Raw genomic sequence first — 21,389 nt, 5'->3', positions numbered from 1 at the left:
TCACTGTCATCCTGTGTGTACATACTGGAAGTGCCTCTTCACCCATCCTATTTGCATTAAAGGGCAGACTAGAAAATACTGCCTCTTGCAAGCCCAAGCACTCAGCGCGAACTCCCACGCCCACTCCCCCCCAGAATGACTCCGTGGATTCCGGCCTCCTCCCTGTGTAAACAGGGGGTGCGCGCAAGGACAGGCAGGATGCTCACAGCCACCGACTCTCATTCGTACTAGGAGCCAAGGATGACACCAAGCACAGCTGCCCCTCACTCCACGGGGAACTCCTGGGGCCGCGGAGCTGGGCGGGTCCCCGCAGGGAGGCAGACGGGCAGCGCTCCGCTCCCGGCCGTTCTCCCGCTCTCCCGGCCGGCAGCCCGGGCTCCCCAGGCCCCGCCGCCCCCAGCCTGCTCCACCACTCGCTCCCGTCCCCGGGAAGTCCCGCCCCGCTCGGGGCGGTCGCGGCTCCGTGCCAGCCGGGGCCCTGCGGGGTGCGGTGCTGCCGGCGGAGGGTCCGGGCCGCGGGGTGAGCGAGCGGGGTGTGGGGAGCGCCTGCGGAGCCGCCGCGCCGCCTCCCGCGGCCCACAGCCGTGCTGGGCTCGCCCTTGCTGCCCTCGGCCCCACAAGGCGCCCGGGCCGGGAAACTTCCCCGAGTTGTGGAGCGAGAGCGGCTTTCGGTCGCTCCTCTGCCGGCCCGGGAAGGCCCGAGGCGGAGAGCGGGCGGCGACTGGCGGTGCTCGGGGCCGGGGCGGGCGGGGAGCGCGGGGCTGTGCCGGGCTCGGGCCGCGGGTCAGGGCCGCAGCGAGCGCGGCACAGCCGATGCAGCCCCGGCGGAGCGGCGGCTGCGGGGCGAGGGCAGAGGGGGCCGGGCCGGCGGCGCTGGGTCAGGCAGGGCTCCTGCGGGGAGCCCCGCGGCACGTGTGGAGTGTGAGGGGACGGGCAGCTCCTCTCCGCAGGAGCGTTTTACAGCGCCAGATGATGGTTACCCACAGTGAGCCCCGAGCTTAGGCGGCTTCACTGTGTGAGTGCAGCTACGCTGCTATTATTAGTGCTGGTATTTAATATTTGTACAGCCATAACAAGTTAAATATTGGAACTACGTCCTTTCTAGTACTCCTCTCACGACAGTTCCCGAGGGTGTCTCTGTGAAGGAACGAATGCCTCAATCCAAAACTGGGACCTTCAGAGCCTGCCTTCAGCTGCCTCTCCATCTGGAAGCACCAGCAGCCCTCTGCAAGATGCTTCCAGAGTTGCTTAAGCTTGTCAAGGCTCAGCAGCAAAGCTCCAGACTTGCCTGTGTGCGCTGTTGGGACACGACACCACACCATGCGTGTTCTCGGTGGCCCGAGGCTTGCTGCCCGTGCCAAGACACGGTTGCAGCAGGTTCCCTGCTCCCCTGGAGCGCCTCGGGAGCTGTGGAAGGCAAGCTGAATCTGAGCGAGGGAGGTTCAGCTCCCCCTGCCAAGTGTGCTTCAGCGCGGTGGCAAAGCCACTGCTGGGCAGTGGCCTTGGGTTTCGGCTCCCCCTCTGCATTAGGTCTTGTGTTGTGGTCAGTTTGGTCGTAAGTTGAAGCATACAGATCCTGTTGGTGAGGAACTCTGAGGAGCCTAGCAAGTAATTGAATGTATATATGATCTCTAAGATACCTGTAAACATAATTCTTTTTTTTTTACAGGTGTCTTGTAAAGCGTGGTATCTTCTGTATGCTGGAGGCTTGTGACAGTTCTTGAATGAAACAAATTTTTAGCTGGAGGTCACTTACTTCTGGGAATTTTTGTTTTACTTGTCTGGAATTCCCTTCTGCTTTACACTGGATAAATTATTCAACGTCCTCTGTCATAATACATTCTGTAATGTTTAAAGGTTGTTGCCTTCTTTCTGCTGGGGGCTGTGTTTCAGTGATGGGTGAAGCAATGCTTCTAATAAGTAGTTTTGTATCATTTTGTCAGGTACTTTGCGGTTGTTTTATGAAAGACTACATAAGTGTCATTTATTATTATGAATGCCTCTTATGTTTTAGAATTTAACAGATATAATATTTGCCATCCTGTCACCATCATCACATTAATTTTCATAGTTATAATCAAAGGTGGCAACAATGGCATTCAGATGCTTAATTATATTTCATGTAGGTGACCAGTGCTAACTTACTGAATTAGTGCATGGTGCAGTGGGAACAAGTGTCACAGCTTCCCTCTGTGGTTAGGAGCCATCAGCTTGCTTCTCACACATAAAAATCAGTGTATAGTGAAGCATATGGCACCAGTGAGTTCTGTGTTTATTAAAGGACTATGCCTCTGAACATTCTGTGATTTTTTTTCCTTATTTCACTTGATGTAGATCTAAAATGTTTTTCCTGTCTTTCAGGACTTGAAATACTGAAAAAATTCATTTTTTAGTCAGATGAAACCAAGATTTCTTAAGGTTCATGAAAACAGTGAGGCTTCTGCTTGTATCAGGCTGGCCACCTGTCTGGTATGAGGGAATTAGAGATCCATCTAGACTGTGGAAACCTAAGGAATAAGTCTCTGGTTTGATTCAGAACAGTTTTGAACTCTTTTACATTTTCTGCATTTCTGGAAAATTGGATTGCCAGCTGTATTGAAGGGGAAGGGGAGTATCCCATCCCTCTAGTGCTAAGGAGAAATTACATCCTCTCAAAACTGGAAGGGTAGCTTTTCTGCTTCAGTGCCATTTTTCTGGTCACAAATTAAAAAGCTTCCTCAGGATTTTCTAAGCAGTGGTCATGTCTTTGGTCTGACAGTAATATATATGTTGGTAATAATCCAAGAAAAGCATTTTTTCCTAACAATAGTTGGGATATGTTTCACAAGTACTTAACTGCTCAGATAAAAAGGAAGCAAGAAGAAGGACCACCACCATCATCTCTTAGATAACAGCTTTAAGTAAATTACATTTTTTTACTTGGATCTCAGAAATGTAGAATCACTCTTCTCAAAGATACTCTGAAACCTTACTGTTGTGTAGCCAAAGCCACAGGGTTTTTCTTGAAGTAACTTCTGTGGAGGAGGTAGGATCAAAGAACGGTATGTTACCTGCTGAACTGCTCCCTTTTTCTGCTCTTTTGGGATCTCATCTCTTTCCTCAAAACGTAAAAGGAAAATTGTTGTATCCCACAGTTGTCATTGCCCTGTGCAGAGTCACGACAGTGAGGATTAGTGATCAACTGAAAGGAGTCTTTTTTTTTTTTTTGCTGTGATTTGTGTACCTTTTGGCAGATGGGTCACTTTCAGATGGGTCTGAAAATCTTCAACTGATTTTAATGCTTGAACTCTGGTGTTCTGTAAGCTTTATTGCAGGACTTTGTTCTTTGTTGTTTATTTTAGAATGGGTAGCCAGGATTTTTTTAAAAACGGATAATAGTTTCCAGGACAAACATTCTGAGTTTGTATCTTCTTTCAGGAATTCTGTGATACAAAAAGGCAGAACAGTGGCAGGGTTCTGTGTCCAGTTCTGGTTAAGACTGAAAATTCAGCAATACTTGCAAAAGAAATAGAAGGGTATGTAGGAGACCTTACCATTTTGTCAGCTTCTGTGTGTTGGTTGTTCCTAGCATTCCACTGTTGTACCCTGATGGGGGTAAGAACTTAAAAGCAAGAGATCCTTGACTCTGACCACTGACAAAGCATGCAGACTGTAAAGTTCCTGAGGTAAAAGGTACTCCTTGAGCTACACCCACCAGCTTTGAGCTTTCCCTTGACTCACATTAACTTTTCTTGTGTGAGCTTGTTTCTTTAGAGCAGTAGTGGACATACAGCTTCATTGAGAAGGACAAACAGCTTCCATTGCCTGACACAGTCACAGAGAACAGTCACAGTCCAAAGGCTTTTGTCAGGGTACTTTTTCCCATTAGGTCTTCAGATTGGTTGAAAATTTTGTGGTACAGTAGTTTGCAGGAGTGGGACCTTGAATTTAGTTCTGTGCATCTAAGCTCATCACTCCCAGTAAAGAAGGTGGTTTCCTGGAAGTCCCTGCTTTTTTCAGTTGCTGCAGTCTGATATTGAATGAGACTCTACGTGCTCTTTTCCAATATGCATAGCCTTACAGATCTCAGTGGATCAGTGACTGCTGTGTTCTGTGGCAAAGTTGATGTTGGGGTTCATTCATTTGAATTTTTCTAGATAGTAATATTCAGTCTTGATCAAGAGGTAGTAATGCATATCACTCATATCCATTGCTTAGATTTGTGTGGTGCATTTCTGCATGTGAAGATCATGGAGTGCTTTGGTGTGGCTCTGTAGGACTGCACAAGTGAGTGATAATGCTCCACCCAGCATGCTTACTCAAATGTTTAAACATGTTTCACATGTTCATGTGAAAATATGTGTATGTGATCTCAAGTAGAGAGAAAACCAATGAAAGTCAATGAGAATAACAACAAAGAGTGGAGTTAAGATGTGTGCTTGTTTCAGATTTGAAATTTGGAGGGAATGAAGGCTGGCTATGCATTCCTGGAAAGGAGACTTCTTTTCTCTACATGTTGTCCTCACAAGAAAGAGTATATGTACTTGTACCCCAGAACCCTTGAGAAGAAAATGTGAGTCTGTTAAGTCTTAAGAATATGAATGTATGTATCAACATGCAGGACTTAGCCCATATTTGCATATAGCATAATGTGACTTCAGTTCTGATTTTTGGCCTAAAAACACTATGTGTGCATGTAAAATATAATTAATGTAATGTTTGACCCTGGAGGAGAATTTTTATCTGACCTTTTATCAGGAGTAATTTTGGAAGCTGCCCAAAATGTAAAATCCCCTGAAGTTCTTCTAAAGAGATGTTAATGAAAAAACACTTAGGGGTATGCTGGTCTCAGATCTCTCTGAGGAAGAGAAACTTCAATGTGACTTTGCTCAGAGAAGCCTAGATTTTGAGACTGTTATCTGCACAGAAATAAGGTAAAATGGAAGTCTGGCTATTCTGGTCACAACAGCTAAACTTTAACCAAATTGGAAAAAAATTGTACAAAGTTCTATATATGAGGTGACTTGGACTCTGCTTCTTGGGGCAAATCACATGTGCTTGCTTTGATCCCCAAGGTTCATCCATCCTGTGAGATGGGTACGAGACACTGCCCATGTCCTGGTGTGGCAGTTCAGCTGTAAGGAAGCAATCTGATTTAGATATGCCTGGCTTAAAGCCTGCCTAGAGCCAGAACACGACCCTCAAACCATGCAAAGCTGGAAGGTCTGTCTGCCACGAGCTGAGCCACAGAGGGAAGAGGCTGTAAGAATTTTCTCTTTCCTTTCAGGTGAACATTTAAAAGCTTTGCTTCTCACTTACCCAGCTCCTTATCTGAGTGTGCTTTTCGGAGGTTCTTAGGGCAGGGCATCAATATATTGGCCTTTCCCATATGTGTACTAGTGTTTACATTTCTCTTAAAATTTAAGTGGCTGCTTTTAGATTGTGGAACATTGACAGTGCTGCTCAAGCAATGTAACTGCCGTGGAGTGTGTACCTGCATATTTTGGTGGCTCTTTATCATAGTGGGATATAAAAGTAAGACTTTATATAAGGTTACAGTATGTGCTATGAAAAGAATTAGGAGATCTTGTCTAAAGATCTCCTAATTCTTTTCATAGCACATACTGTAACCTTATATAAAGTCTTACTTTTAGTATTCTTTCTCACTTCTGTAGTGTAAAGGTTTTTTGATTGCTCAAACCATATATAGAAAATATAGTGAAAAGCAATATTTAGCATTTCTTTTGGCTTGGCTTCTTAAGGAAATATGTTTTTGAATGATTTGGGGACCAGAGGTAGGTCACTGAAGGCTACAACATTAACCCACTATTCTGAATACTTCCAGAATAATGTGCTTCATGAAAAAATGCGGCAAGGTGGAGTGGATGATTCTTTTTAAATAATTCCCCCAGGAATTCTCTAGGCTTTGAATCTGTTGGCCAATTTCTACCCAGTCAAGAACAAAATGGTGAGGTTTGTGTGCATGCTGTGGGAAGATACAGCCACCCAAAGGTGGGAATCGAAGGGTGGCCCACAAAGGGAGGAGCTGCAGCGTGTGGGGTTAGGCGGAAGTTTGTGTGGGAGAGAGGCACCATAAGTGTTCCCTTCCTCTCTCATAAGAGCTTTATTCAAGGCATGAAAAGTGTGACATCATTCCTTAGGACACAAGGCCTTGAGCTAGCTTGAAGTTCAGCAAACCATGGTACTCTCGTAGCTCCATTTTGGGAGAGGAAAAAGACCAATGCTATTCTGACCAATGTAAATTCTGAAAAGAGGGAAGAATATTCATGATGTTTAATGAAAATAACCTGTCACTTTCTGAGCAGCATACCTACCATTTCTACAGAAGAGGCCCAAGTTTGGCCAGAAACCTCAATTTTTTCAGTAATTCCACTCATTTTCAAATTCTTTTCTTGGGCAGAATAACCCAAAAGCAATATAACACATGTTGTTTTCTCAATTAACACAAACTAGTGATGGTGTGAGAGTGCCTGTATTGGACTACAGTGTTACAGGTCCTGGACTCCTTTGTGGTGACTGGTGCATGGGGAATTGCTGGACTAAATGACAGGTGAGTCTGCATCTGTCCTGGAGCAAATGCAAGTTCTGTCCTCCTGCTGCACTCAGCCACCCAGCTGTGGCAGGCTCAGCTCCACAGCCCCTGTAGCTGTGCTTTCCTGACAACATGCATGAGCACAAAAGCCATGCTTCCTGAAATCCGTGTCCGAGGGAGTGCTGGGTTTCAGGCGTGTTTGCACTGTAATTAGCACTCATGAATATATTTTTGAAGAAGGTAGAATAGATGTGGAGAGGTTTTAGTAAGCTTGCTTGTCTGGTGGGGAAGAGGAAGAGCTGTGCAGGCAGTATTGAGTTCCTTCCTTTCTGTAAACCTCTATAGGGTTGGCAGAAACATGAGGGAAGAGAAAAATAAGAGGTTTTTTTAATTCTTCTTGACATAGTCTACATGTGTTCTCTTTGTTCTCTTACCCTATGCCTCTCCTCTGCCTTTGTCTTGCTAACTTTTTCCCTTGTCACAAAACATTGACGTGTCGGGAAGGGTGAGATAACACAGCATAGACTAAGTAATAGCAATTTCCTACAGTTGTGTCACATTTCTAATTAGTGGCTTTTCCATGTTCTGTAGGGGTTGTTCAAACTAGAATTGAATACTCAAAACATTTCCTCCATCTGTAAATATATAGTGAGCCTCTGCTACATCACATTTCCCAGGGCTGTGTGGTTATAAAGGAAAGACCCACTTAAAATGCTTTTGATGCAGCCAGGGCAGCCCTTGTTTCTAAATGGCAGCTGTGTTTAACTTTTTCTGGGTACAGTAAATACCCATTGAGCCATTCTTTTTGCTCTTTTTTTTTTTTTGTAAATTTTATGTCACAGCAATCTGGATTTAATGTTGCTCTAATCTCACATTGTAATGTAACGACAATGAAACGATTCTCACACCGGTCTACAGAGAATCTGTGCTAATGCCATTAAAATGTGCTTACCGAATCAAAACAAATGCAGAATTAGCATATGGAAACTGTGTTTATGTGATTATAATGTTTCAGCAATATGAGATTACTGTAGGAAGCAACTAATCCAAACCTAGGGGGACTTCCCATTACAAGGCCATTAAAATGACACAGTGACTGAAGCACACGTTTCAGATGGGAAAAGCGGAAACATAAATCTTGTCATCAGTATTCAGGCAAAACATCTATTGAATTCAGTGGAGTTTTTACCAGTCAGGAATGCAGCACCATGACCTTTTTAATAGCAAGTCTCTTTTCTCTTAACAATACCTCTAGGAAAAATATTTACTTCACCGGGATTTGATAGTTGGCTAATGGTAAGAGTTGTATTTTATGCACCATACAGTTGGTGGTTATAAAGATTTGTCCAGAGTTTATTACAAAAAATAAGGTAGTGTTTCACAGCTTTTGTGAAATAATGAAAGTTTTGGTTACATCTTAAAGCAATTTTCTAATTTTTTAGCCTGAATTTGTAATTTTCAGGAAATATAATTTATCTCTCTCTTTATACAGCCCCCAGAGCTGAGAAGTCTTGGTCTGTGCAGGAGCTCCTTGGCAATACCAGCACATAAATTAACAATTTTCAAAACCAAAATAGCTTTTATTGCCAGATATGAACATACCTATTCATCTTCTGTGATAGGAATCAGCACATTTTCCCACCCCCTCAGACTGGATTAAGGAAATATAATTCACATATCCTATGTAGAGCCATCTGAAATATATTTGTCTTGTCCTGGATTGTTTCTTGGCTTGCTCCTCAGTCCATGGAAAGAGGATAACATTACAGAAAGTGACTTGTCCTGTCCTATTAAAATAAGCTGGATGAGCTGCCTATAGATGTGTTTTTTCATCTCCAGATGATTGTTCTGTTGTAGACATACATAATTTAAATGGCTAAATGAGGTGGTGTGAATGCAGTCCTTGGTGTATGGAAGATGAAACTTTTTCAAAAGAAAGTTCTGTGTAAAACATGGCATGCAAGTTATGAGTAAACCACACAAACAGTGATTCCTGTAGTAACATATACATGCTTAAATTAAGTAGGAATCCTGATTCCATTTAAAAGCTATTTGCACCTAAAATCTGTTTTAAAAATGCATCATTCTGATTCCATCAAGTGAATCTTACTAGGAATAATGTATCATAGCATAACGAGGGCAGGCTCTTTTTGTGAGTGACAGTAGGGAAGATACCAGGACAGTAGTTTGAAAAATAATTCCAGTCACAGGTTGTTGACTGTTTTTATTTTTTATAGTTCTTTTATTAAGAGTGGTGGGTTTCTAAAACTGTGTCAGTTAACAGGATACATTTAATTAATACATTTTTCATGAAGATAAAATTAGGCCTACTTTAAATGCTGTTTATGTCGGTTTCCATTTCTTGTGATGCTTCTTATATTTATAAAAATCCTTGGCCTCAGTCAAAAGGTTCTGTAAATTCAGTATGTGAGCTGTAATCTGAAATCTAGAGTTTCAAAATCAACAGGTTGGTGTCTGTTACAAGAGAAACCTTGGTGTGGTTTCTGGCGTGGAACTGGTAATTGATTTGTGTCAAGCTTTATCAAAAGAAATTAAATACTTGCATATTTAATTGTATATAGGTTTAGTTTGATAACTTAATAAATGGATTGGAAATTTGTCAGTGGACATGGGGAAAGAGAAGTGTGAATCTATTGCAGAGGGTAGTTATCACTCTCTGTTGTCAGGGTTTTACTGAATGCCAGAGTGTAGATATTTAACATTAAAAAAGGGGGGGAGCAAAAAATAAAGCAAAGGTAATGCTTAGAATTATGTCAGTTGCTTTGCTGTGCACGTAAGAATGACTCAGATCATTGAACTTTCTCCAAAATAGTGGGTTGCTCTATATAGAGCACCAGTCTTCTTCAAGGATGGAATTAATGACTGTTTAATTGAATTGCAGCTAGGAGCAGCTTCTGACTAAGACAGGTGTTTTGCTTTTGATTATTTGCTCAAGAATAATATTTTCTGAAATCGTGCCCTTCTTTATCTGTTTGGAAGAAGAATAAATCATCCTATTAATCAGCCAGCAGTCTGTTCTATGAGAGTAATTTATTCTTCTACCTTCTCAAACAAGTTAACATGCTGGTTCAGGAGCAAAATTCCTAAAAGAACAGTTCTTCCTAATCTGCTTTTACACAAGGCAAATAAACATAGTCATTCAGTCATTTCTCTTTTTTATGGATGGCTAACTCTTCATATTACAATGAGCACCAGCACTATAGATTTCACTGGGCAGGCAATAGCTGCCTTTTCCAGGGGCTGGGTCACTTTTGTGCATTGGTGCTCTGGCAGTGACTGCTTCTCATGAGATCAAAGAACCCCAAAGAGATCTTGATGTTCCTGTGCCCTTTGATATGTAGAGTTCAGTGCCCTTCAGATTTCAGTTTTTCTGTCATCCTGGTAGATTAACTTTAGCAGTTAAAAGGAAAATGTCCTCTGAGGGCTTTACCAGTAACAAACCCATGTTTATGACATTATTCACTAAAAGGGAGGCAGAAATGGGAAAGACCTCTCTCTTTAATCAATAATGCATGCTCTAGTTAGTCCTTTCCTCTGGACATGATTAAACATGTATTTTGTTTCATAACTCATGATTTTGGTTGACTAGGGATTTTAACTATATATCCTCAAGCCGTTGTGACTAGCATCTGGAAGATCTAACATGAACTGGTTAGTCAGGACTACCCCCCCTCCTAAAAGGGAAAAAACCCAAAATCCCAACAGGGAGAGCTGCAGTTAATTCTAACCTGCAGTGAGTTAGGCCAAATTGGCACAGGGCCTTTGACATGAACCAGCTGCAGAGTGTAGGCTCAATGTTTGTATTTGTCACGGCTCGTTTGAAGTTTTGAAAAGTAACATTTTTTCATTGATGCTGAAGATGAATTAAAAAGTGTCTGAGATGCTAAGCCACATATAAATTGTTAGATTAAAGTCTGTTCTTAACTGGCAATATATTTTCCCGCTGAAGCACTTTGGCTTCCTCACTGCTGTTTGTGGGCTATGCTGTATCTTTGGTGGCTGTTGTCAGCCTTGGAGGAGTGGTGCTGGGCTGTTCCAGACCTCCAGAACACAGCTGGTAGGAGAACCTGAGCCCTGCTGAAGCCAGAGGAGCAGATTGTCACCCCCACCCCTGCATTCCACATAGAGAGGGGCAGGCAAGGTGTCCAAACACAGACTGCTTCCTCGGCATGTGAGAGGGATGCCGAGTCTTGGAGGCCAGAGATAAATATACTGAACATATCAGTAAGGAATATTCAGCCTTGGTGCCAAGTGTGTTCATCTGGTGGCTGAAGCTGACAAAATTTGACAGCTGCTGTACAGCAAAGAATCCTGAACGAACATACAGTGGTTTTATTAAATAGGAAACATTTATCTTAATGTGATACTGACCACAGCACAATAAATGATGACAATTTCCATGTACTGGAATGTGGTGTGTTTATACTGCTGGAGTACTGATACAAGCACAGCTGGGTAAAATAAATGCTTTGTTTTTCATATTGACCACCCTGCTACAAACAGCTTTTGGAAACATCCCAGTGAACACACACAGAGTGTAGGTATATGTGCAAGAGGGAGGAGGGATTCCAGAAATTGCCTGAGAAAATGCTGCTTTTTCTGAAATGTTTTTGTTTTTCCTTTCTTCTTTCCCAGGCTCCTTTAGGACCTGATTTTTTTTTTCATTTGTTAAAGAAAAATGCCTTCCTTGAGTGGAAAAGTGCAGACTGTCTTGGGCCCTGTGGAGCCTGACTGTCTTGGCAAAACGTTGACTCATGAACACTTGACTATGAACTACAGCAGCTGCTTTTGTCCACCTTCTCCAGGCCAAGAGCCTTTGTCTAATGGGCCCATTGAGATGAAGAACTTGTTTTGGATTAAGCAAAATCCCTACAGCCACAAAGAAAACCTTCTTTTGTATCAGGAGACAGATGCTGTGAGGGAGGAGCTGCTGCATTTTAAAGCAGCAGGTGGTGGGACGATTGTGGAAAACACAACTACAGGAATTGGCCGGGATATGAATACTTTGAAGAAACTTGCTGAAGAAACTGGAGTTCATATTGTTGCTGGTGCTGGGTTTTATGTGGATTCCACTCATTCTCCTCAAACACAGGCCATGACAGTGGAGCAGGTAAGTCTTAACCATTGTTTCAGTGCTTCTGTCCTGTGAATTATCCCTGGGTAAGCCAAAGTTGGGGAGATGTTCCAGTAGAATAGATGGAATACAGAGATTCTCAGCATAGAAACCGGGAACAGCATTACTGCTCATGTGTAATATCTGGAGCAACACTACTTTCATGTGCTTGGTTTATCTGTCAGAATTTGCAGTTCTTAAGCTCCATTTTCTTTGAAGAATTTGTTATAATGCAACAGGAAAAGGAAAATACAGTATTTTATGTGTGGACATTTGGTACACCACATACTGTCTTGAGGTTTTTTCTGTTTTTTAAGGAATTAATTTATCCTTGCTACCTCTTCTGTCACTTTTCTGGCTAATTGCTTCCCAATGAGTTTACCCAGCATTCTTGTAAAAAGAATAAATAATTGCAGTATTTACAGGACAACTGTAAATCACTGCTCTGCTCAGGCTGTGTGTTACAGCTCTCTTCTCTATCATTTGTCCAGGCTTTTCAGGGCATAGTCTACATCAGCCTGTTGTACAGTGACTAAGACAATGTGTTAATAATAGCTGAGGTCCCCAGATGTTCCTGTAATAATAAATATTCACCTTTTATTACAAAAATGTGGTGATGAGGAGAAGAAGGAATGGATCTCTCCAAGGTAGGAGGCTGTGAATGGTATAAATAGAGCTGACAATTTTTTTTTAAATCTGTCACAGTTTACAAATTAGTCAAATTAATTTTAAAAATCAATGGTCAAAACCTAAGAAGTGCTGCCAGCAAAACTGGACCGAAATGTACACTAGAGTACTGCTTTTCATAAATGTTCATCTGTTGCTTGAAATACAAATAGATAAAAAATAGCATGGATGCAAATAGATTTCTCAAGGCAAAGGTTTCCCTTCTGTGTTTGATAGACTGATGGAGACCCACAGATTTCCTGTACTCAGTGCTTAGAAGGTAGGCCATCATCAGTACCATTTTGTGCTCTCAGTTCTGAATGTATGCTTAAGATAAATGGCCCATCTGGGAAAGAAAAAGTAAAGTTTTTATAGCAAAATAGTTTTATTAAGAGATTCTGATGGATTTTGTCTATGCATGCTCTAAAGCAGGCTAATTTCGATCCTGTAAATTTATCAAATGAGCTTTGTTTTTGTAGTTCTGAAGTCAGCAGATCTCCTGTTGTTTTACCTTGGCATTCTCATAAGCAGGTTTTGCCTTAAACTTGTCTCTTGAGGATGCTTACCAGAGTTTCTCTCTTCCTTATACGTATGACAAGGTTTCCTTATCCTCTGATCTCTTGTTTTGCAATAATTACATTAGATTGTGTCTGAAGCCAATTCAGGAGTGCAATGCAAAGGTTTTGGAATAAACTAACCTTTAAAAATAAAAAAAGAAAACTTAATGTCTGCCTAAATCAGAGTTCAAATTACTTGTAGACCAGCTTTCTAGGCAAACCTGGACAAATGTGTGACTGGATACTGTTAAATTGATTTGCTTCTGTGTTTATTTTGGTCTTAGTGAATGGCTAGCATAACATTAGTTGACAGAAACCAGATTTTAACTGCAGTGCTTTCACACACCCAGCTGTTAATTAGATAAGTTCAGAAAGACCTTGGGAGCATAACTAGCCCAGTGTCCAAACTAGGCCAAATTTGATGCTATTTAACACAAATAGTAATAATAACCAAAATCTCATTTTCCTGTTCTCTAGCTGACAGAGATTATTGTTGATGAGGTACTCAAAGGAGCAGATGGGACTAATATCAAGTGTGGTGTGGTGGGAGAAATAGGTTGCTCCTGGCCTTTGACTCCCAGTGAACACAGAGTGCTTCAGGCAACAGCAGAGGCTCAGTGCCAGCTTGGGTGCCCGGTTATCATCCATCCTGGCAGGAACAGCGACTCCCCTTTCCAGATCCTCCGCATTCTGCAGGAAGCTGGGGCTGATGCTTCCAAGACAGTCATGTCTCACCTCGACAGGTAAGCAGACTGTTCTCCTGTGCTTCTTGCAGTGTTGCCACAGCTCACTGGGGTTTTGCACAACTACACTGGGAAAAGGTGACATAAAGTGTTACCCTCAAGTTTACTGACTCAAAAATAAGTGCTTATATAGAGCTTGATCTGCCTCCAGCACTACAGTCAGCATCTGGTTTTAGATTCACATTGATAAGAGATTTTGGTATTTTAAATGCTGTCTTTGAAAGCCTGGCAGAGGGATTAGGAATATAGCCACATTTTAAAAATGAGAATTTCATTAATTTGTATCCCTGCACAAATCCCTGTATTTACAAAGCATTGGACACTGAGCAGCTCTCACTAAATTTGGGTTGGAAGTTGCTGGGCTTCCAGTGTTTTTGAAAACTGGGTCACCCTTAATGGCCTTGCCAAAATCTCACAGAAGCTAATGGAGATTTCTTTAATTTGGCTGAAGTCTGGATCAAAGCAAAAGGCAGATTTTTAATGTTCTACTACCAGATAGAGGATATACTGCTTAAAAAGAAAATAGTTGGGTTTTGGATAGTCCCTAGCATAGACCAGATAGTTAACTTTTAGTTTCCTAGAGAACAAAAACCAGGAGCTCCACGTGGGGCATGGAGAGAAACTGGGATGCTTTTCTGTCTCCAGTTTAGAAATATAGCCTCTATTACTGAATCAGTTTTGTATGACCTTGTGTTGCTCATGGTGAGCTGGAGTATGTCCAAGCATTGATTAGTTTGGCCAGTTGCTGAATAATGGAGACTCTTTGTGGTCATATGATTCTCAGCAATTGGATTGTTTGCCCTCAGTGTGAATGCAATGCAGGCAGCAGCACTGTGCTCCATATTTCTCATGGTTACAGGCTCTAAGAGCTTGCAAATTGAGCTACAGGTGTTTGTTATTCACACTGAGCTCCTTGTTTTACTTGACGATTTTAGGAGCATAAAATTCATGCCATGAAATGATATTTGAATATTTATAAATTTTTGTATTTACCTGTGTTCCATTTTATCTATAGCTGTATTTTTCACTCCTTTTTGAGAAGAAACTGATTACTTAAATCTTTTTATGAAAGAGGACTGAGCAAGCTGCAGGTATCAGTACTTACGTAGCCATGTTGATACAACATAAACATTCAATTATGGCTTTTTGCTTCTGCAAAAAGCTTTTGCACTGTTGTAAATTGTTGAATTAAATAATTAATGGATAAAAATTAAGCAATATAAGTAGGAAAACAGAGGTGCAGTTTCAATAACAGACGCTGGTGCAGAATATGACATTTCCTTTATCTCTTTCTATCATTACTTTCACACATTCAGGTTGGCACTTGCTATAACATAAACTACTGTGAAGTTTGGCTTTGCAATGTGCATTTAACATTTTAAGTCTCCTCCAATAAGAAAAATGCATGTGGGAGCATCCCAGTCCCTTAAATGTGAGATAAATTTGTACATAGCTCCATGTTTCATATCTGCATTTCACATAGACAGAATGGTAGTTTTCCAGTGGATTTACAATTAAATGATAAAACTAAAATGCTAGCTACCATGTCTTGCAATTTAGCACCTTAAAAAAAAGGTAGCAGGTGTCCATAGTGGAACTGCAGTGTACTAAAAGGCTGGAAGCAAAAGCTATTGAGCCTCTGTTTTATCCATTTGTCAGGGGTTAAGGTTGTAAGGGAGATCAACATCTTGACTGAAGTCACTTGAGTAACTTCTGTTAGAAGTCTCACAGCAGCTGTTATGAATTTGGGGCAACATAACAGTTTGGTGTCTGTCCCCCATGGTATTTATGGATCAGGTCCAAATTATGGGGTGCTTCACTTGTCCCACCTCCTTTTCCATGAGCTCAGGGCTGTTCAGGGACAGTGTTGCCTAAACACACAATTCCAGCTCAGAGATCAGCAATTTGAACTGGGAGCTGCTGCTGTTGCTACATCCTTGTGACTCACAATGGGACCCAGGGGCTGGGGAAACTAAGTTCTCTGGCTCTTCGTTGGGACAGAGCACCCAAAAGCATAACAATAACAATAGTTTTCAAAATAAACTGTTCTGGCTCTGATTTTGGAATAGTTAGGTATTTTTTGCCACCTGCACAGGATTGAATAGTCTTGGCAATTGTCTCCCTGTGAACTGAGCTGGGCTGGATCTAAAATAATCTGTTCTTTTGCTCTGCACTTTGAAAACTCATTTGGTGATAAATGTTCAGTCTCTGTAAACTGTAACATTTATTTTAAAATAACATTTTTTATTAATTACAGTTGGCAAGTCTTACACTCCTGCTGATGGCAGGCTTGTTTGAACATGGATTCTCTCTCTCTCAACCCATCTGTTCCTCCTACTTGATCGGTTGTTAAGTCATAATATTGAAATTATGACATCAGTCATTTCCATAGCAACAGACTGTGATGTAATTGTATAAGGTAAAAACTGCTTTGTGACATTAATATCAACAATAATTTAAAAAAACTCAAACTACTGCCCTTTTGGTTAACTGTACTGCTCTTGTGGAAATGTGGTTTCTTCTTTAAAAAAAATTGTTTAGCAGCTATAAAGATAAAATTGTATCACTTGTGTGTTTTTGTTTTTCTTTGAACAGTTTATACACGTGGTAAAAATGGTTCAAAGAAAACCCAAAATATTCCAGAGAACTCTTCTGTTGCTGTTCTTTTCCAAATGAGTGAGAGGTGCTAGAAGCTTTGTTCTTCACTTTTCAAATGTGTTGCAAAGCCCATGTCCCAGATATTCATAGTGCCATTATGTATTTTGGTGAGAGCGTTTCCTTAAGGCGTTCTGGGCAGATCCCAGTGCAAACAATGATATATTGCTGTTCTAATGGCAATCTAGAAACATCACTGTACAGAATAGAAACTAAAGACAAAGTTGTATATTACTGGTGTGTGATGGATGAAGCAAGCCCTGGGTGAAGCTGTCTTCTGTAACTCTTTTGGGAAAGTAAATCTGTCTTGTGTGAGTAATCCATTGTCTTTTTGGTTTTTTTTAATATCACTATGAATTAACCTCCTCCTTAAATGTCCTTCCTTGTTAGGTTTCTGTTGAGAGGGTTAATGATATCAAAAGTAAGTAACTTTCCTGTTTCTGTTTAAAGATTATTGTAGAGGCTTTCATTATTTCCTGGGGAAAGAGTTGGTTTTGTTTTTGTTTTTTAATGCATGAAATCCCAAATGAATGTAAGAAGGACAATGCTGTGTATAGTCTTAAGCTGCATGTGTCAAACAGGAGTCCTGTTTTTCAAATGGGTGAATTATATTGTAGATTATTTGGTTTTTTCCTTGCAAGTAGGAGATCACAAAGTACCTGTCCTCATACCATAAGATGTTTTATTCCTGTTACAGTGCTGACTCTGTGTTACATATGTTCTGCAGGACCATTTTTGATAAAAAGAAACTTCTGGAATTTGCTAAGTTTGGATGTTACTTAGAGTATGACCTGTTTGGTACAGAGTTCCTTCATTACCAGTTCCATCCAGATATCGACATGCCGAACGACAATGAAAGAATTGCAAGGTATCTTCTCCCATGCTATTTAACTATAGCATGGCCATTGATAAAAAATATTATTGATAAAAAAATACTTGTTTTAGGACCATCACGGAGTGACTCTGCTTGTTGTTCAAAACTGTCTTCTATCATACTGAAATAATGCCATTTCCCCTGCTGCTGTCACATGGTTAGAGCAGCATGTATCATTTCTTCTGTCTGAGAGGAAGATGCAGAATCATAGTGTTGTAGGAAGTTACTTGAGAAGAAGATCAAGAGCTTTTTAAACTTCATTCTCTGTCCTAATTCCATGTTGATCTGGTCAAATATATACAGTCTGTAAAAAGGAAAAGGATGACAATACTGCATTTATGTTAAGATTAAGTACTTCTATTTGAAACATGGTATTGGAAACTTAGTGCTGCTACTAAACATCATCTGACCCTTTTTTATCTCCTCACTGGTTTGCTAACCCAGCAAAACTCATTGGTTGTTTTGGATAGATTTGTGCTTCCATCCTGGAAAACTGCCTTTTTTCTTCCAAGCACTTCATCACTTTTCCTCCCACTGTCCTTTTGCCCTTTCTCTGTTTTGAAGAATGTGATTCCTGTCTCTTCAGAGCTCCCATTCTCCTCACACTCACTCACAATGTGAAAATATTGGTCCCACTGGCAGGATACCTCTTCCCTGCTTCTCATCAGCACCTGCGGTCTCAGCTCAGCTGCACGGCCAATCTGTTGTGCTGTGCTAACACAAAGTTTTGCCAAGGAGATACATTCTGTACAAAAACTGTCTGAGAGAAGGTAGGATCAGCTGGGAATGGACACCTCACTCCTTCCTCTCCATCTGGAGGTGTGATGCTGCCATGCTGTTTGTCCACAGTGTTTGTGAGCAGTGAAGTGGCAGGTGTCTGAGGGTGGGTTGCCATCCTGCCTGTGTCTTTTTACCTTCCAGAGTCACAAACAGTTCTTTCACTCTCCTTGATGAGAAGGATTTCATGATTGCTGATTACTAATGAAGTAACTTCTAGCTTTCCCTTACATCTCAGACAGTTTCCCTCCCCCTCATTGTCAGATTAATCTTGAAACTAATCTGTTTTCAAACTGTTCTCTTCTAAGAAGGTGCTGTGGCTATTCTTCCAGCCTCCCAAGCATTTGCTGCTCTTTTTCACACTAGAAATTGTTTCTCTCTTGACAATGCTCTCAATCTTGCACTCAGTATTTTAAACTGTTGCAAGGAATCCACAGTTTTCACTTTTAGAATGAGTAAAATTGCTTCCTGTGCTGTGCCTCCTGCCTTCTCCTGTGCCATGGAAAGTCAGCATCTACAGAAGCACTGGGGAATATTTAGAGAGGGCTGGACTAAGCCTTGGTTAACAAGTGCATGTTCAACTATGGCACAGTTTTCATTCCATCCAGGATACCTGCTCAGCCACCATTATCTCTCCTAAAACTCTCTAGTGTCTGAGTATTACTTGCAGCAGGCTGTTCAAAGGAAGAAAATATGAAAGGTTTGTCTTCTCATTGCACAGCATGAGAATGTGTATTTGAGTTATATTGATGTACCCACCGTGGACTAAGGATACCTGGGGTAATCTCCTTAGGGTTTTGTTTTGTGAAGTAGCACCACAGAGGTAGAAGTCAAATTGACCTCTAGATGAAAATACTGAATTGAAAATACTTGTTCACATCTTTTTTGTTTAAAACACAAACTTCTGTAGTTGTAACATACCTACTTAACACAGTTTAGCTGTCTGTGTACTTCAGCAGTTTGGCTGCAGTCTGCTGCCAATACAAGCAAAACACTGACTTCTGTTCTTGGGCAGGTTGGAGTCAGAAGCATGTACTAATACAGAGGAATGAGCAAAAAGGAGCAATGGATACAGAATGGAAAGAATCATATGCCTCCCCAGCCCATTAAATGAGTCTAATATTAGAGTAGGTGGTTCTAATAATTTGTTTGGTCAGCAGAAACTTAGTCCTTCTAGTCCCATTACTCTCTGGTTGGCTTGTGGTCTCACTGTATTTCAGGCTGGAGGAGATTCTTGTGATGTAAGACTATGGTTTATGTAGTGTTGTGCACTGTATGGCACAATGTATGGAGGGTTTTTGAAAAACAATAACATTTTACCAAATTCTATCCTATTTGCCTTCTTTCTGCTGATTTGATCCTGCTGCATGTATCTTCTTGTAATTATCTGTAATAAAAACTGTCAGTAAGGGCTTTCAGATACAGTGTGGGTACTTGTGAGGCTAGTTTTTGGTTTTTTTTAATTGCTGGTAAAAGCATTGTCATGAAGGTAAGAATTAGAACTTCACAGTGCTGGCAAGTGATGGAATTGGAGACCTTCATGAGGAATGAGCACTTTCCAGGGCTGGTCTGTCAGTCTCTGACACTTCAGTGCTGCAAGCCTCTGCCAAACTAAATGGAAGCTTACTGAGAAACTTGACAGTCATGCAATACAGGAGTGTAGACATCCACATAACATAAATGCTAAAAAAATTAGCTGATTAAGGAGTAAGGCTACCTGAATGAAACGTGAAGCAGAAGGACTTGTAGTAGTCCTGCTACAAGAGTGTGATCAGAAGGATTACTTCTTTTTCCAAGCTGACTTGTCATTTTGCCAAGGCTCTTTAGCTGCACTGCCATATTAATTAATGCCCCTTGTTTCCTGGCATGTGCTGTGCCATGCCAGTCTTCTTTGTCTTCTTTAATGAACATCTTTGCAGTGTGTTTTGATGATAACTGTCTATATGGAGTATAATACTGGCAACTTCAGCTTTTTATTAACCTGCTTTGCTAAATGGGATTCAACTGAAGATAGGAAAGTATTTATGTCATTGAGCCAGGCTCCTTTAAAAGACCTGTCACACACAGAGTCTGGTCATTAGTAAATGTAATGGGACCAGCTTTGTGACAGCAGCAAAAAGTAACCTGCTGAGAAGGAATTTATGTAGAAAGTTATTATTTACTCATTTATATAAAACCTGTGTCCCGTGTGTGGTGATGCTGAAGTTCTTGAATTCCTCTGTGGAATTTATGGGTCTGGAAATGCAAAGTCATGTGCCAAAAGCAAAGTTTTACTTCTCCATTTTGATGTAAGTGGTGGTGTGTTTTCAGAGTTGGGATATTTTTCGTGCAATAAAAAATGTATTTTATTTTCAGGTAAATGTAAGGGGTACAATCCTCTGAGCACCTAAGTATTTTCTCTTATAATACAGTCCAGCAGTAGAGTAATGTAAGAAGTGTAAATGCTGTTGCAGTGAGAACTTTCTCTGACAGGGATGCTTCCAACTTTTGCAGGATCCGTATGCTGATTGATGAAGGCTATGAAGACAGAATTCTGATGGCTCATGATGTGCACACCAAGAACAGGTTGATGAAATATGGAGGTCATGGATATTCACATATTTTACAAAATATAGTTCCTAAAATGCTAATTAGAGGCATATCCCAAGATAAAATTGATAAAATACTCCTAGCAAATCCAAAGCGGTGGTTGACTTTTAAGTAGGAGCAATGAATAAATATGCCTGATTTATAAGGAAGCTTGATAAAATTCAGATTTCAGTAGAGCAGTCATTTAAAAAAAATTTTGAAAAGCTAAAAATTAAGTAGATGCAAACAAACTAATTGTAATATTTCTTTTTAATTAGAACATCAAAATTATGTACTGTCTTTACATTTTCTCCCATCTGAAAGTTTGCTCATTAATGATTTACTGAATATGAGCCTACCGACAGAATCTTTTCAACTGAAATTTTAAAATAATTGTTTCAAAAGCATAATCTGTTACTGAATGTTACCTCAAAACTACTTCTGAAGATGTGTCACCTGGAAGGAAATTTCCTTGAAAGAAAATTTGTGGTTTTCAGTTAAATTTCCTGTCTTCAGGGGCTGATTTTAATCTTTGTAATACTGTCAATCTTCTCATTATACTCATATTCTTTGAGTAATACTTGATTGAAAGGTCTGAAAGTTTTAATTAGCTTCCATTGACAAGAGAAGGCAAGAGGAATCTCAAATCAAAAAATATAAAGTTTCTTTCTAGTTTAACAATTTACTTAATTGTAACTGAAAATGTAAAAAAATACATGGAAAAATATATTTTTGAATAAAGCATTTTGATCACCTCTTAAAGTATGTGCAGTATTATTACAGTTGTCTTTTTCTAATTGCATTAATTTTTTATCATGAACTTGGAGTCTCACAGCAATCACGTAAAACTTGACACATACCAGCTTCTTTTTGTAAAGATGCA

At 40.6% G+C, this 21,389-nt stretch overlaps 1 protein-coding gene and 1 long non-coding RNA gene across 5 annotated transcripts; one reads left to right on the top strand and one right to left on the bottom strand.

Moving 5' to 3' along the window:
• Nucleotides 1-390: 390 nt before the first annotated feature.
• PTER (phosphotriesterase related) lies at nucleotides 391-21,271 on the top strand. Of its 4 annotated transcripts, none has more exons than XM_064408835.1 (5): nucleotides 391-520; nucleotides 11,189-11,663; nucleotides 13,367-13,632; nucleotides 17,015-17,155; nucleotides 20,432-21,271. In XM_064408835.1, the coding sequence occupies exons 2-5, from the start codon at nucleotides 11,232-11,234 to the stop codon at nucleotides 20,640-20,642; spliced, it is 1,050 nt and encodes a 349-aa protein (XP_064264905.1). In that variant the 5' UTR covers nucleotides 391-520; nucleotides 11,189-11,231; the 3' UTR covers nucleotides 20,643-21,271. The 4 variants fall into 4 exon arrangements, with proteins under 4 accessions (XP_064264905.1, XP_064264915.1, XP_064264913.1 ...); XM_064408845.1 differs by lacking the exon at nucleotides 391-520 and adding an exon at nucleotides 4,437-4,552; XM_064408843.1 differs by lacking the exon at nucleotides 391-520 and adding an exon at nucleotides 4,624-5,266.
• LOC135294072 (uncharacterized) lies at nucleotides 13,428-15,577 on the bottom strand. Its single transcript, XR_010356242.1, has 2 exons — nucleotides 15,462-15,577; nucleotides 13,428-13,700 (listed from the first exon to the last, which is right to left on the bottom strand). It is a non-coding gene; the product is annotated as an uncharacterized LOC135294072 (long non-coding RNA).
• Nucleotides 21,272-21,389: the final 118 nt, after the last annotated feature.

This window comes from Passer domesticus, chromosome 1, assembly GCF_036417665.1.
Source record: "Passer domesticus isolate bPasDom1 chromosome 1, bPasDom1.hap1, whole genome shotgun sequence".
NCBI lineage: Eukaryota > Metazoa > Chordata > Aves > Passeriformes > Passeridae > Passer > Passer domesticus.
Note: the sequence above shows the minus strand (reverse complement) of the source record. Positions and strands in the feature narration are given on the sequence as shown.

Excerpts from the sequence above, each read along its gene's own strand:
- PTER (XM_064408835.1), top strand. The coding sequence starts at position 11,232 with ATGCCTTCCTTGAGTGGAAAAGTGCAGACTGTCTTGGGCCCTGTGGAG. Across the intron at positions 11,664-13,366 it reads AGGCCATGACAGTGGAGCAG|CTGACAGAGATTATTGTTGA; the intron begins GTAAGTCTTAAC and ends CCTGTTCTCTAG. Across the intron at positions 17,156-20,431 it reads GACAATGAAAGAATTGCAAG|GATCCGTATGCTGATTGATG; the intron begins GTATCTTCTCCC and ends CAACTTTTGCAG.